At 41.8% G+C, this 17,061-nt stretch overlaps 1 protein-coding gene across 1 annotated transcript in view; it reads left to right on the top strand.

Annotated features, from left to right (window-relative positions):
- The window catches only part of ARSB (arylsulfatase B), a 172,051-nt gene extending 155,277 nt beyond the window's left edge, over positions 1-16,774 (top strand). Inside the window, exons 7-8 of the mRNA XM_043592749.1 lie at positions 12,767-12,889; positions 13,946-16,774. Of these exons, the coding sequence (XP_043448684.1) occupies positions 12,767-12,889; positions 13,946-14,211 (389 nt within the window). The 3' untranslated portion in view covers positions 14,212-16,774. The remainder of the gene's footprint in view (positions 1-12,766; positions 12,890-13,945) is intronic.
- Positions 16,775-17,061: the final 287 nt, after the last annotated feature.

Genomic DNA, 17,061 nt, shown 5'->3' with positions numbered 1-17,061 from the left:
ATCCCTGAAAATTAAGCAGAAAGGGTCAATCAAGCATCAGCTCAGAGCGTGGGGTTCTAGCCCATGTTTTATTGGGAACTGTTTTTAGAGAAATACTTCTATTTTGAGGTCTAGAATGACTGTTGAAAAAACAAGAATCGAGACAACCATGAACACATTCGCATCTGGGTACGTCAGTCCTTACCACACAGCGAGATGAGAGGCAGCCAGGGCCTGGGCCTGCAGTTTCCCGGATGTGTCAAACCGTGAGCAGACTACAGATTTCATCCGCGTGTTCACTGAGAGCACCCAGGCAGCTGTAGCCCAAATGCACCTTGGAGGGCACACCGTCTGTGGGCAGTGGGGCTAGCTGGCAGACTAGCTGGTACAGCAAGGCCTTAGTGACTTGAACTTCACTTTGATTTGGCGATCCTTTGAACTTTTCTGGGACTGAGCCATGAAGAAATCGGTCAGCCGGTCAAATGTTGAGTGTAAATAAAACTTTAGTGTTTTATTTAAGAGGCACATTTGACTCACATAATCAGCTGACAAATTTGCCCGTTCCTTAAAAAACATACCTGACAGGACTCCATATTAAAAAATACCTTGATCACCAAAGATCTGGAAGAGCTGGGAGGTTTTCCCACTTAGGCCAAGTGAGCAAGTTTTGCTCTAAGTAAAACTACATATGCCTTGAAAGCATGAAGATGGCATCCCAGCAGAAGCAGGAAGAATAAAATGGGTGACCAGAGGTAGAATAAACTTTTAAGCTGGTCTTTGCAAATTGTAAAAGTGATCAAAAACAGAAAGAGCTCAGTAGAAATGAAAAGGTACCAAACCCTGAAGTAGCAAATGAAAGCTTCACCATTAACGCTTTTCCCACCATCCCTGTTCAAACTCTGGAACATGTGTTGGGGAGCAAATACAGGTCCTCTCCAGACCCAGACCAGAGAAGTGGTTTGTCTGGTTTGGGTTTTGGTTTTTTATTTTGTTTTTGTTTTTGGTTTTTGTTTTCTGCTTTAATAATGAGTTCTGCCTACTTTTCTCCTCTTTGTAAGGTCTTCAGAAAAGGAGGATATATAAGGAAAAAAAACCTGTGTTATACTAATAGCTACCACTCAATGACAGTTTTTACCAGCGATTATTACCTACTTCATAGAGCTGGTGCAAGGATTAAATGAGCTAACATATATGGTACACTTAACACAACATTTTATGTTTATAAGCAAGTAGCAAGTGCTTTTAATATTAGCGTCATTATCTTTAATGTTGACAATGTTAATAATAGCCTTACGATAGACCAGATACTCTGTTAAGCACTCGATATGCCTTATCTCACTTGCTCTTACATTACTTTTATATAGTAAATTGAGGCACGGGGAGTCAGGAAAGTTGCCCAAGATTGCACAACTGGCATCAAAATCATTTATTATGCACTTACGGTATTCTGGACATAGTACTAATGAACATTTTCTATGTGTCATCATATTTAGCCACACAACAGTCCTGTGAAATAGATGCCATTATCCTCCTTTTACAGATGAGGAAATGTAGGTCCAGAGAGTTCAGCTAACACCGAAGCTGACTCAGCCAGTGAATGATGGAGCTGAAATTCAAACCCAAGCAATCTTGCTCCAAAAGGGCGTGCTCTTTACTGCTGTGCACTGTGGCCTTCTGGGAGAGGGGACAGCAGGGACTTCAGTCACATGGCCCTCTCCTCATGCTGGTTACTATCCCTAGCAGCGCTTTCCTGCAGGGTCACAGCATTAACTCTTCCCAAGCCGCATTCTCCAGCCACACCCAATGCATTCTACATCCCGGAGAGGAAGAGACCCAGACCGTCCCCTTCAGCCCTGTGCTAATACTTGGGGCTCCTTATTACCCTGCCTGATTTTCTCTAGGCGTGAAAACTTTGTTTTCTATCAACTTTCCTCTTCTTATCTGCAAGTCAGCTAACATATTTATTTTACTTAAGCCTTGCATAGTTAAAAATCATCAGGGTTATACACCAAAATGTTTAACAGCAGCCAGTAAATTTAGCTAATTTTAATTTTCTTGTTCATGTGTTTTTGTGTTTCCAACTTACATACAATAAACATATGAATTACATAGAAAAAAATCAGAGACTGTATTAGACAGTGGTTTCCAAAGAGTCATGAGGATACATTGTCCAGTCAAAAGAATAAGGTTGCCTTTCACGAACACCAGGAGATCAGAAGCATCCCCTGGCAGCTCTCAGTCCCTTCCCATCACTAATTAGTGTCTTTCCAATTATAGTTTAGCTGCAGACCCCTTCTTCAAACAAAAACGTAGAGAAGTATAATATATTTAGCAAATACTACAAGTTCTTCCTTAAGGTTTAACCAGCACTGCATGAAATGAAGACAGGGAACCTGAACCCTGCCCACTAACTCGCCATCCCATTTAATGACAACTCCCAAGGTACTTCTGGAACCCTTGCTGGCTCTGGAGAACACATTCTCCCCTGAAACCATTGACCCGACCTCATTCTAGAAGCTTGGACTCCTTCAGATTTCCAGAAGTTGCCCAGATTAGGAGCTCTATAAATTTACTACATAATATGTAAGATAGTGATTTCCTTCAGTTGCCCTAAAATTTTTCACTAATGTCCAAAATCAGTACCCATGACTGGTCCATCTTATAACTGAGTATCTCTGTCTGTCCAGAGACCTTTATTTTGTCAGAGGTGGCCTTCACCTCAGAAGGAAAAGATAAAAGTTTTTGCTTCTCTGTGGACCCCTAGTCCCTGCCCAGGGGTTAACAAATCCAATGTCCTTTTCTCCCCCATCAGGCTACTTGTACAACTCTGTGAATATGCTAAAAAACATTGAATTTTACCTCTAAAGGAATGAATTGTATCATATGTGAATTACATCATAATAAAGCTATTAGAAAAAAAGTTTAATTAAAAATAATATTTAAATTCCTCTTGTGTCCCCCTGTTGATGAGAAGAAAAGTGACAGTTCTGGCTTTTCACACTCCCCGAAGCTGTCTCACCCCGTCCACCCAACCATCCCACCGAAGCCTCCAACAGCACCTCCCTCCCTGTCCTCCAGAGACCCTCCATCACTGAGACTTCTGTTCTCATTCTTCAGGCTAAAAATCCCTTCTTCACCTTCTGTTTATCCAGTTTTCGGTTATCTATTGTTTCAGTGATGTTTCTCATTGATATGGCTGGCCGTGGGGTAAGACTTTGGAGTTATAGAACTAAATCAGATCCAGGCCATTCCCCTTATTAAAAAAAAATTTTTTTTAATGTTTATTCATTTTTGAGAGAGGCAGAGCATGAGTGGAGGAGGGGCAGAGAGAGAGGGAAACACAGAATCCGAAGCAGGCTCCAGGCCTGGAGCTGTCAGCACAGACCCCAGTGTGGGGCTCCAACCATGAACTGTGAGATCATGACCTGAGCCGAAGTCAGACACTTAACCAAATGAGCTACCCAGGTGCCCCATATACCTTACATTTTTTTAATTTTTTTTTCAACGTTTATTTATTTTTGGGACAGAGAGAGACAGAGCATGAACGGGGGAGGGGCAGAGAGAGAGGGAGACACAGAATCAGAAACAGGCTCCAGGCTCCGAGCCATCAGCCCAGAGCCTGACGCGGGGCTCGAACTCACGGACCGCGAGATCGTGATCTGGTTGAAGTCGGACGCTTAACCGACTGCACCACCCAGGTGCCCCTACCCTACATTTTTTTAAAAAAGGTTTATTTATTTATTTTGAGAGAGAAAAAGATCGCCCATGCACGAGCAGGGGAGGGGCAGACAGAGAGAGAATCCCAGGCAGTCTCCAGCTGTCAGCAGAGCTGACAGAGCCAGACGTGGGGCTTGATCCCATGAACTATGAGATCGTGTCCTGAGCCAAAATCAAGAGTCAGACACTTAACCACCTGAGCCACCTAGGCGCCCCACTACCCTATATATTTTTCACACAGGAAGAGGGCAGGGTGGTAGGTAACGAAGAGGTATATCTTTCAGGTCTTACCGAAAGTCCCACTTTCTTCATCCATCCTTCCTGTGCACTTTCACCTGTATCATCTTCTTCCTACCATGATCTTTTATAATCTTTACTGTTTGACCTTAATTATATTCTGCCTGATGTTGTTTATTTGACTATTTCATATGTAATATCTTTCTAATTGCTTTGTAAGATTACAAATACACAGCTTCCTCGTGTGTGGTGTTCTATTGCTGCTGTAATAAATTATCACAAGCTCAGTGGTTCAAAAGAACACAGATGTCTTGTCTGACAGTTTTGTAGGTCAAAAGTGCGAGCAAGGCTAAGGTCAAGGTTTTAGCACTGCTGTACCCTTTCAGAGGGTACGGAATCCATTTCCTTGCCTTTTCCAGCCTCTGATGGCTGCCCGCATTCCTTAGCTCGTGGCCCCTCCTCCATCTTCAAAGTCAGCAACACGGTATCTCAGACTCTTCTGCTGTGGCCACATCTCCCTCTGACCAAAGTCAGGAAATTGTCCCTGCTTTTATGAACTCATAGTTAGATTGGGCCCACTCAGATAATCTGAGATAACCTCCACATCTCAAGGTCTTTATACTTAGACATATCTGCAAAGTCTCTTTTGTTATGTAAGGTAACATTTCCACAGGTTCCAGAGGGGTTAGGACATGGACACCTTTGGGAGCCACTATCCTGCCTATCACCCCATTTTATACTTCCTTGTATTGCATATGAGATGGATGGAAAGAAATAAAATATGCAAACACTAACAACGATGACAACTAATGCTAGGATATGTGTACATCAGATAAAGTAGACTAAAGGAAGAAGGTGCTGTTGGAGATGAAGAGAGGCTTTTCACAATTATACAAAAAGCAATCAGCCAGAAAATTATAATGCTTACAAATGGGTACTTAATAATATAGTCTCAAAAAATGACAAAACTTGGAGGAGAAATAAGCAAATTTTCAGTCACAGTGAGAAATTTTCAACATCACTCTCTCAGTAACTATTTGAACAATCAAACTATAGAATCAGTACAGATATAAAATATTTGAACAGCATAATTAACAAACTATAATATATATGGATCACGGCACCCAACAACTTGAGAATAGATGTTTTTTTCTTTTTTCAAGTGGGAATGAAACATACAGTTGACCACATACTGGGCCATAAAGCAAGTGGAAACACAGTGCTAAGGATTTAAATTATGTACTGTACATCTAACATGATTCTAAAGTTAGAAGTTTATTTCTAAAAAATCATAGATATATTTTGTAATCGTAACGGAATTAAACTGGAAATTCATAATGAAAGGATAATAGGAACTTCTCAAATGTTTGGGCATTAAGTGATACACTTTTGAACAATCCATGACTCAGAAAGGAAATCACAACGAAAAATAGAAAATATTTTGACCTGAATAACAAACGTGCATATTTAAAACTTGCAAGATAAAAATAAATTGGTGCTTTCCCACGTTTATAGCAGCACTATCAACAATAGTCAAAGTATGGAAAGAGCCCAAATGTCCATCGATGGATGAGTGGATAAAAAAGATGTGGTGTGTGTATATATATATATATATATATATATATATATATATATATACAAGGAGTATTACTCGGCAATCAAAAAGAATGAAATCTTGCCATTTGCAACTACGTGGATGGAACTGGAGGGTATTATGCTAAGTGAAATTAGTCAGTCAGAGAAAGACAAAAATCATATGACTTCACTCATATGAGGACTTTAAGAGACAAAACAGATGAACATAAGGGAAGAGAAACAAAAATAATATAAAAACAGGGAGGGGGACAAAACAAAAGAGACTCATAAATGTGGAGAACAAAGGGTTGCTGGAGGGGTTGTGGAAGGGGGATGGGCTAAATGGGTAAGGGGCACTAAGGAATCTACTGAAATCATTGCTTCATTATATACTAACTAATTTGGATGTAAATTTTAAATAAAAAATAAAGTTAAATTAAAATATAAAAATAAAGTACACTCCATTCTTAAATAAATAAATAAATAAATAAATAGGTGCTTGGATGAAAACTTATAGTGTTAAATGTATATATCAGAAATGAAAAAGTGCTGAAAATTAATTACGCAGGAAGCTATGAATAGAAGCGCAAAGTGAGCCAAAAGGAAATGGAAGGAAATAATAAAGAGAAGAGGCAAAATTATGAAATAGAAAGCGAATATACTACAGAGAGGGACTACTAGGTAAGAAGTTTGAAAAAACCAATAAATACAATTAACCTTTAACAAAATTTATCATGGGGAAAAAAAGTGAAAAGCACACACTGCCAGCATCAGGAATGAAAAGATATTACTACAGATGCTACAGACATTAAAGGTAATACAGAAACGAAAATGTGTGTGATTAGACAAATTCCCAGTAAAATACAGTTTACCAAAACTAAGAAAAAGAGAAATAGAAGATCCAAATAGTTCTATATCTGTTAAAGAAATTAAATTAATAAATAACCTGCCCACAAAGAAAACTCGAGGCCCAGATACCTTTACAAATGAACTCTTCCAAGTATTTAGGAAATAACAACCATCTGACACAAACTCTTCAGGGAACACTTCCACTTCCTTTTATAGGACCAATATAACCTTGACTCAAAAAGATGACAAGAATATTTTAAGAAAAAAATTAATAGAGAAATTGAAGCATAGGTGCAAAAGCTCTGAACAAAATGTGAATCCAGCAATAAATAAAAAGGACAAACATCATGACTGAAGGGGGTTTATTCTGTAAATGCAAGGTTGATTTGGCATTTAAGAATTAATAAGTAGAGGGGTGCCTGGGTGGCTCAGTCGGTTGGGCGTCTGACTTTGCCTCAGGTCATTATCTCACAGTTCGTGAGTTCGAGCCCCACGTCAGGCTCTGTGCTGACAGCTGGGAGCCTGAAGTCTGCTTCAGATTCTGTGTCTCCCTCTCTCTCTGCCCTTCCCCTGCTTGTGTGTGCTCTCTCCCTCTGTCTCTCTCAAAAATAAATGAATAAACATTGAAAGAAAAGGAATCAAGAAGTATAATTAATTGTGCTAAAATATAAATGAATAATTATGTGATATTTTCAGATGCCGAAAAAGCATATGGCAAAATTTAACACCCATTTATGATAAAAATAAAAACTTAGTAAACTGGGAGTAGAATGGATCTTCTTTTATCTGATAAAGTATAGCTACAAAGATTTTTATATTGATATCACGCTTAACAGTAAAATAGTAAAACCTTTTCCCCTGAAAACAGGAATGAGATAGAAATTCTCACTATCACTACTTTTATTCAAATTTATACTAGAGATTTTGTACAATATCATAAGGTAAGAAAAAGGAAACTGAAAGATCTATTATGGGGAGAAACCAATGTCAATATTTGCAGGTGACATTATAGCATGCATAGAAAATCCAAAGACTATAAACAAAGAATTAGAATTAATAAATGAATTTAGCAAAGTCACTAAAAACAAGGTCAATATGTAAAAGTGTCAATTGTGTTAATTCAGAGTATGAAATATGTATTTAAAAATTTTTTTTAGGGGCGCCTGGGTGGCGCAGTCGGTTAAGCGTCCGACTTCAGCCAGGTCACGATCTCGCGGTCCGGGAGTTCGAGCCCCGCGTCAGGCTCTGGGCTGATGGCTCAGAGCCTGGAGCCTGCTTCCCATTCTGTGTCTCCCTCTCTCTCTGCCCCTCCCCCATTCATGCTCTGTCTCTCTCTGTCTCAAAAATAAATAAACATTAAAAAAAATTTTTTTTAAATTTTTTTTACATGTTTATTTATTTTTGAGAGAGAGGGAGCAAGGGAGAGGTAGAGAGGGAGACATAGAATCCAAGGCAGGCTCCAGGCTCTGAGCTGTCAGCACAGAGCTCAACACAAGATCATGGCCTGAGCCGAATTCGGACGCTTAACCTACTGAGCCACCCAGGTGCTCCTGTTTTAAAATATTGTTTATAACGGTTTATAACGGTTAAAACACATTAACCAACTGGGAGTAAACCTAAGAAAAGACATGTAAGACCTCTACACAGAAAATCATAGAATACGATGAAGAGAAATTATGGGGATCCACCACACGCATGAATTGTAAGTCTCAATATTTTAAGACAGCAATACCCCACAATTGATCCCTGGAGTTAATACCATCATAATCAATATCCCAGTAGCCAGTAGCTAGTTTGTGAAATTTAACAAGTTGCTCCTAGAATTTATATTGAAATTCAAAAGGCTGGGACCCATGGGTGGCTCAGTCAGTTGATTGTGGACTCTTGATTTCAGCTCAGACCATGATCCCAGGGTCGAGGATCGAGCCCCGCATTTGGCTCCACACTGAGCATGGAGTCTGCTTAAGATTCTCTCTCCCCATCTGCCCCTCTCCCCTGCTAGCTTGCGCACTCTCTCTCTCTGTCCCTAAAATAAAATTAAAAAAAAAAAATAAACACGGGTGCCTGGGTGGTTCAATCGGTTAAGCATCCAACTTCAGCTCAGGTCATGATCTCACAGTTCATGGGTTTGAGCCCCACGTTGGGCTCTGTGCTGACAGCTCCAAGCCTGGAGCCTGCTTCAGATTCTGTGTCTCCCTGTCTTTCTGCCCCTCCCCCACTCATATTCTCTCTCTCTCTCTCTCTCTCTCTCTCTCTCAAAAATAAATAAACATTAAAAAAAAAGAAAATGCAAAAGCCAATAATGGTGAAATCCATCTGGGAGAACAACAAATTTGGGGACTTAGATAGAAAAACATATGGTAAATCTACAGTAATTAAGATAGTGTAGTAATAGCCCAAGGATAGACATACAGACCAGTGGGACAGAATAAAAACTCTAGAGCTGGGCTGTCCAATGCAGTAGTCATTAGTCACATACGGCAATTAAGGTTTAAATTAATTTCCTCAGTTGCAGTAGCTGCATTTCTTTCTTTTTTTTTTTTTTTTAACACTTATTTATCTTTGAGAGAGAGACAGAGACAGAGACAGAGTGTGAGAGCAGTAGGGGCAGAGAGAGAGGGAGACACAGAATCTGAAGCAGGCTCCAGGCTCCAAGTCGTCAGCACAGAGCCCAATGCGGGGCTTGAACTCACAAGCTGTGAGATCATGACCTGAGCCAAAGTTGGACGCTCAACCGACTGAGCCACCCAGGCGTCCCAACACTAGCTGTATTTCATATGCTCAATACCCTCAGCACCCGGCTAGTGGTTGCTGCAGTGGACAACAGACATAAAACACTCCAGAAAGTTCTATTTGGACCATGCTGCTCTAGAGACAGTCTCACCACATATGGAAATAAGATGTTTGACAAAGGTGTCACTGAAGATGAGTAGCAAAGAGCAGTCTTTTCAACAGTCTTGGTCAGATAATAGCCATCTTTGAAAAATGAATCTTGAGTCCCACCTTACTTCGTGCGCAGAAATCAGTTCCTGGTGGGTTCTATGCCTAAATGCAAGATGTGGAATTTTCATGGAACAGAATCACATCCAGCAGTCAAAATGAATGAAGTGCTGGGAACAGGCTGAACCTCAACACCAAGGGTGAGTCTCACAAACATTATGAAATCAGTTGGAGCCAGAAATAAAAGAGAACATGCTGTATGGTTTCCATTTGTACAAAGTTCAAAAGCAGGCAGAAAGAGTCTCTGCTGACGGATGGCAGTTACCTTGGAAGAGGAGGCTGGTAACTGGAGGCTGCTGACATGGGCTTCTGAAATCCTGGTAATATCCTGTTTCTTGAGTGGGCTGGTGTCCACAGGAGAGGGTCCAGTCTTCATCAGCACCATTAGTGCACTTTTCTCTATGGGTGTTATTTTAAAATGTTTTTTTAAACAACCCTTGGATTGACACGGAAAAAGAAAGATAATTCTTGCTGATTGAGTGATAAAGGAAAGGTGAAGATTCTAAAAATTTTTAGATAGGCAACAACTTCAAGTCTGAAAGTATCAGGTATAGGATATGGAGAAAGGGAGACATCACTGGCACAAGGGCCAATTAGTATGTGTTGTAAAGTTCGAAACATGTGCCCCTTGCAAGTGGACAGTTTTGCTTCCAGACACAAACCTAAGAGAAATGCTTGCTCATGTGCACCAGGGGATGTGGGTAACAATGCTCGTTGCAGAATAGTGTACAACAGAAAAAAAAAAAAAAAAAAGAATTGAAGTAACCTGATGCCTAACAGGGAAATGGGTAAATAAAATGTGAGTTTTTATATAGTGAACTACTAAACAGTTAAAAGGAATATAATATACACAAGCATAATCACAGACCTCTGAAAATACTGAAGTGGATTGAAAAAAGCAAGTTGCAGAGTATGTATGGCATAACATATATGTGTACGGTTTTTTTTTTTTTAATTTTTTTTTCAACGTTTATTTATTTTTGGGACAGAGAGAGACAGAGCATGAACGGGGGAGGGGCAGAGAGAGAGGGAGACACAGAATTGGAAACAGGCTCCAGGCTCTGAGCCATCAGCCCAGAGCCTGACATGGGGCTCGAACTCACGGACCGCGAGATCGTGACCTGGCTGAAGTCGGATGCTTAACCGACTGCGCCACCTAGGCGCCCCTTTAAAGTATAAAACAGGACTGTAGATTATTCTGTGGCACATGCATGTGTAACCGGACTGTTAAATCGCCACAGGATACACTGTACCCTTATCCATGATAGCAGCAGCCTCAGGGGCAGGGGGTGAAGGGACGGAGATTAAGGGTGGGGATAGACCATCACATGGGAACTGTCACTTCATTTTCATTGTTCTGTTTCCTTTTTTTTTTTTAATGGCAAATATAACAAAATGTTAACATCTGTCCCTTCTAGGTGTTGGCTCACAGAGTGTGAGTTCTCTTATTTCTTGTAATGTTCCCTTTGTTTAACTTCTCAATAAGAAAAAAAAATAGAGTTGCGATAATAGCATCTTTCATCGTTTAGTCTTAGGCTTGTTTATTGTTTAGGTATTTTACGTTCCTGTTTGTTTTAAGAAAAAATGTATATAAATATGAGTATAGCTGAGATAGCTCAATTTCCTCTCTTTGTTTATGCTAGCAAAGCATACTTGTTTTATTTAACATCCTTTGGTATCAAAATGTGGCCTTTACACAAACTTGTGAGGAGTAAATCATGAGGGCTCACAGTCTGTGTTTTAAGAACACATTTCCTATGATAGACATCCTCTGCGCCTCGATCACAGCAAACATCCGCTTATATTGGAGCCGAAACATCCACAAGCAGGCGGAGAAAAAAAGTCAAAAAGATTTGCCGTTTGGTGCTAACGATCTGTCGGTACACGATTGTTAAGACTAAGGTCTGAAACCACCAACATTTATTGGCTCTGTCTCCAGTATGCGTCTCTAGGGTCATTTCCACAAGACCGACCAGAAGAACGGGACCCTGCCTTTTCCACCACTGCCATTGCTCCTGCAGGAAGCCCCGGGCAGTAGCACACAAGTCCCGCTCTAGCAGGAAGGAGGGCACTCCCAAAGTCCTGTATGACAGGATGGGGGACAGACGGGCCGGTCGCCATGATGGAGAGTGCACTGTTACAGACAGAGCACACACAAGGCTATTAGTCACTGGGCGGGCAGTCTGGCAGCCTTTGGAAACGCACCCTAGGTGATTGCTGTGACCGGGTTTGAAAAGTTGACAGGTAAATGTGGACTTGGAACAGACTAGCCATTTTATGGTTAGGCCCTAAACTGCAGGCTTTTAAACATGCTCAGGTATGAGTGATGTGGGGACCTGCATACCCTGCCCTCACAGATCCAGACTCAGGTCTCTCTTCTACACCTATTTCACTCCTCACAACCAGGCCAAGGAGGGAGTTACCCAAAAGAAGGAACTGAGCATGCTCATTTCAGACTCTTCTGTCTGTCTAATTTGGGGGCTCGCCTGCCCCTAGAATATATATAAGCACTCTGGTCTGCTCTCAGCTCTGAGGGAGCCCAGTGGGTGTCCAGCAGGATCAGGGATGAGTGATTTAGTCTTTCTAAGTCAAGAGTCAATTATTAGCAAGGCCTCTTGGCCACAGATCTGAAGCTATGTTCTCTCTAATCAACTTTATCAGTAACAAGGGCAATATCTTAGCTCCAACTGTCTGGCCTCTAACCTTTCAATTGGTTCCAAATTCAAGAAGGTGAGGGAGGTAATTGCTCCCCCTAAAACCTGATGATCAATTAGTATAAGACCCCAAGATGATAATGTAATCCGTGTTAATAACCAATAATTTGTATACCAATTTGTTCTTATACCCATAATTATCCTGTCTGAATAGTGAACTGAGCATTGCTCACTTTTATCTTTCATAACTGTGGTTAAAAAAGTAAATATAATGCTGTATGTCATGGCATGATTGAACTCTCATAGCTTGAGATAGACTCCATTAAAATGTACACTTTATAATCTATTATCTACATATATCTACCTATAAGTATATATAGAAAATGTATTTATCTAATTCAATCATTTAGCAGCAAAAAGAAAAACTGCACACACGAAAAACAGCCTCTCCTGCTATTACAGAACACTGTTCTGCACACGGCCAGATGTACATTCACAGAACACAGTAATTTTAAGGATGAATTCATGTTCTAATCTCTTTGGGATTACCTTATATTCGTGGTGGTTTATGACTGATGTTTAAAGTAACTATAGCTTTCTGTTTATATCTAATAGAAGATTCGTGTCTGTGGTGGGATACACATTTACACTCATGGGATAAAAGCTACTGTTCTACAGGAAGGATATTAAATGTTGATTTAGAACGACACATTTCAATAACAGTGATCTAAGTCTCCCAAACTGTTTCTTCCCAGGTCCTGGGAAAAGCCTGGCACCAGCAAAGGATGATTCTTCTCATCCAGCGTATTTAGCCTTCAACACATCTCTGCATGCTGCAATTAGACACGGGAACTGGAAACTCCTCACCGGCTACCCAGGTAGGGTGCTTGGCATTTCCCACCAGATCAAGGAGACCTTCACTAAACAACTGCCTTTTGCAGAACATACCTGTGGGGCCGCTGAATGAGGAAGAATGGTGTGATCTACCGTCCTGGCCACAAAAAAAAAAAAAAAAAAAAAAAAAAAAAATTAAAAAAATTAAAAGTTGAGAATTAACTGTAGGGGGCGGTGAAAGGAAGAAATGCCACTGTAATGTTTCATGGGAAATCAGATTTCAGAGATGCGTGGCTGGCAAGCACAGCACATGAGGCTAGGAGGGAGACTCTCTGAAAGCTATATCCTCAATCAAGTGTGTAGCTGAGGGACGTGGTTGCTTCCTCTGAGCACATTCTCTAAAAGTGGTATCTTTTATTTATTTATTTATTTATTTATTTATTTTTTAATTTTTTTGATGTTTATTTTTGAGAGAGAGAGAGAGAGAGAGACAGAGCACAAGGTGGGGAGGGGCAGAAAGGGAGTCACAGAATCCAAAGCAGGCTCCAGGCTCTGAGCTGTCACAGATCCCGACACGGGGCTTGAACCCGTGAACTCTGAGATCATAGCCTGAGATGAAGTCGGCTACTTAACCCACTGAGCCACCCAGGCGCCCCAAAAGTGACCTCTTTTAAATATTTTTAAAATATGTGGTGTGATGGTAAAGACTGTGATGCAATTAACCAATGTTTATAATGATGACATTTTGGGCATTTGGGGTAAGACAACTCTTCTTTGTTTGGTACCGTTCCATGTATTGCGAGATGTCTTAGCTTCCCTGGCCCATGACCATTACATGTTGATAGCAGCTTCCCTAAGTCACTGTGACAACTAAAACTCCCCCCACCCACACCCACACACGTGCACACGCATGCACACACATGCGTGCACATTCCTGGAGGCCCCTGGTTGTGAAGCAGTGAACCAGGAGTTAGAGTGAGAAAGATATAGATACAGCATCAAGGGCCACATCTTTTTTATGTGTCCACATCCACAACCCCTGAAATTAGAACCTGTCTACCATGCCTCTCCTGCAATAAACTATTGTATTTCTTTGCCAGGCTGTGGCTGTTGGTTTCCTCCGCCATCTCCATACAACGATTCTGCAATACCCTCATCAGACCCACCGACCAAGACCCTCTGGCTCTTTGATATTGATCAGGACCCAGAAGAAAGACATGACCTGTCAAGAGACTATCCCCATATTGTCGAGCAGCTCCTTTCCCGCCTCCAGTTCTACCACAAACATTCAGTGCCTGTGCATTTCCCGGCACAGGACCCCCGCTGTGACCCCAAGGGCACTGGGGCCTGGGGCCCGTGGGTATAGGACTTCTGGCAGCCTGGGGGAGCCAGACCACCTTTTCTGTCACAAGTTAGACTTCAGGCCTTTACTCCTGTATCTCGTGTCTCTCCCAGCCTGGGTTCGCCTGGTCCTTCTCTTGTTTCTGAACCACACTGAGGAATCTCATTTCAAACCCCAGTGTATATAAGAAGCTGATAAAAGCTGGAACAGTCCTGTTGTTGGCTGGGGGGTGTGTCTAGAGGAGAGTGGGGCTGAGTTCAACCCCTTCTTCCTGAGTGTGGGACAGCTGGGACTTGACTTGAAATAGGAAGTTCTCGTTGAGTCCTAGAGGCTGGAGCAGCTGGCTCTTTTTGCCTCACAAGTCAGATGTTACATTTCCCCCTGCCAATAGCTGGGTTTTATTGGAGTGCCTCATGTTTCTTGTAACAAATGTGGGGAGCAGACAGTTTTTAATGGTCCTGTTGGCCAGGGGATCTCCCTGTCTGCGAGATATCATGTGCAGGCATTCCGTGTGAATAACCCCCCCGGCTCACCCCTCACTCCGTCACTCATCTCGTCATGGAGCATAAGGCCCATTTCATAGTTACGGTCAGCATGGCAATATGCCTGCTTCTTGGTTTGGGTTATTACAGTAAAGAAATGTGTTTTTATCCCCAGTTTTCTTTTTTTTTTTTTCCTAGCCACTACTCATTTCGTCTAGACTTCCTGCTACCCCCTCTCCCCTGTGGTTCTTTCCCTAACCTCCCTTTGACTCAGGCATCCTGTGCCCGGGAAGGCTGCCTTGCCTCTCCACGCTGAGCACCATTGGTTTGGGGGATCTCTGCTGGGGCCTGCCTTCCTCTTGCCTCCACTACCGGAGCTGGAGCCCTGCCCAGAGAAGGTGGTCACATCTGGCTCTGCATGCATGCTCGTGGTGGACACGAAGGGGCCGGGTGGGTGATGCGTGGCTCTGTGTCATCTGTTTGCTGAAGACTATTCTAAGTTGCATGGAATTAATTATGAATGTGGCTGTGTCTCATAATATATTAAGAGTTGCATGCTATTCCCTAGCTAGGAGGAGAAACCCCGGGAAACGGTCGTTTTGTCCCGGGGTGATAGAGGGGGGCAGTTTGAAAGGAAATGGCCAGCATCTGAGATCCTGGGCCTCAGTGAAGCAAAGGACGGCACGTCCACCTTTCCCTATTCTCAGTCTTACTGCTTGTATTGAGGTTCTGGGGTTGGGGAAACAGGATGAGGTTTTACTTACCGGCCGTTTCTCAGTCTCGCGAAAGTCCTGCTAATGCAGATCAGTACAGATGTGCTCTGAAGAATGTCAGACTCTGAAAAATATGTGCCAAAACTCTACTCTTTTTTCCATTAGCGGGACTCTTTGGTTCACTGGTGTCCCCACTGCTTGGACCGGTGCCTGTTACATAGAAGGCGGTCAATACTTTTTTTTTGTTTTTAATGAATGAATGGACAGTTGAACAAATGAGAGAGCGGCACACCGTTAAAAATCCAGTGAGCTAAATACAGGTTTAGAGTAAATATCCTCCAACTGTTGCTTTTCTGTTCCCAAGCTGCCCTCCTGGGGTAGGAGCATAGTCTGCAGATCTGGACAGTCAGAGGACGCTCCAAAGTGAAGCCATAATACCCTCTCCAGGAGGGAAACGGGGAAGCATGCCTGCCGAAGATACCCTTTTGGCAATAACCCTCAGTTCTGTTCTTCATAGGACACTAGAAACTAAAACCAGCAAATAATATGCTATAGGTCCTTGTATAGCCACCCTTCAATTCAATAGCAATATTTTCGGGTCACTACCAGTTTGTATTGTATTAAAATAAGATGATTGGAAGGAAATGGTGCTAGAACTAAAAACACCTGTTACCAACCTTTACCCCACGCCCGGGTTGGCAAACAGCTGGCCCAGATGCCATCACCTACCACTCCCTCACCTGTGGCAGATACTCTGAACTAACTGAGCCCACGTGTTCTTCTGGATCCTTCTAATCCCAGTGTCTATTAATACCATGAGATTAGAGGCCATCACTATATGACAGCCATTCACCCTCCACGCCATGCTCCCAGGGCTGTCCCCAGTTCCAGTCCCTTGATTGCCAAGTACAACATGGTGTTCTGTACTCAGTGGATTTACAGGGAGTTGTCAAAACTAGTTGTTGTAAAACTTTTATTTGAGATTTTATTTTATCCATTATAGAATGCATCTCATTAGGTTTCTCTTTTCTGTATAAGAATGTGAACAGATTCACATTGAGGATGTTTCTTTCCAGGTTCATTTGCGTTTAAAGAAAAGGTTTATTAATTTAATTGTTCTTCTTTGCTACTACCTGATTATTTCATATCTGGGGAACAAAAAATTTTTTTTACCCTTTAAAATTTGCCAGCCGTGAATAGGGAGTTTCCGTTTGGGTGATGAAAAAGTTCTGAACCAGATAGTGGTGATGTTTGCACAACATACCTCTGAATTGTATGGCTTAAAATGGTTAAAATGATAACTTTTATGTGTTTCTTCCAGCCGATTTTTAATGTGTTGGCCAGTTTTGTGGTATGTAAATTACATCTCAATAAAGAAACATAGCAAAAATATCAGAACTGAAACAAAGGCGTCAGTCATTGCCCCAAGAGTACAAACTGTAAAATAAGTCATTGGAGGGAGGTTGTGAGGGTAGGGGTGAATGTAAAGTGATAATAAGAGAGTGTATTTGTTCTCTGTTGCTGTATATCAAATTTCCCCCAAATTTAGCAGCTTTAAACAATAAACATTTATTACTTAACACACTGTATGGGGGCCAGGACTCTGGGAGTGGCTTAGCTGGGTGGTTCTGGCTCAGGGCCTCCTGAGATGATAGTCAAGCTGGCGAGGGCTGCAATCA

Source organism: Prionailurus bengalensis, chromosome A1, assembly GCF_016509475.1.
Source record: "Prionailurus bengalensis isolate Pbe53 chromosome A1, Fcat_Pben_1.1_paternal_pri, whole genome shotgun sequence".
In the NCBI taxonomy this organism is placed as follows: Eukaryota; Metazoa; Chordata; class Mammalia; order Carnivora; family Felidae; genus Prionailurus; species Prionailurus bengalensis.
This window is presented reverse-complemented; position numbering and strand designations above follow the sequence as displayed.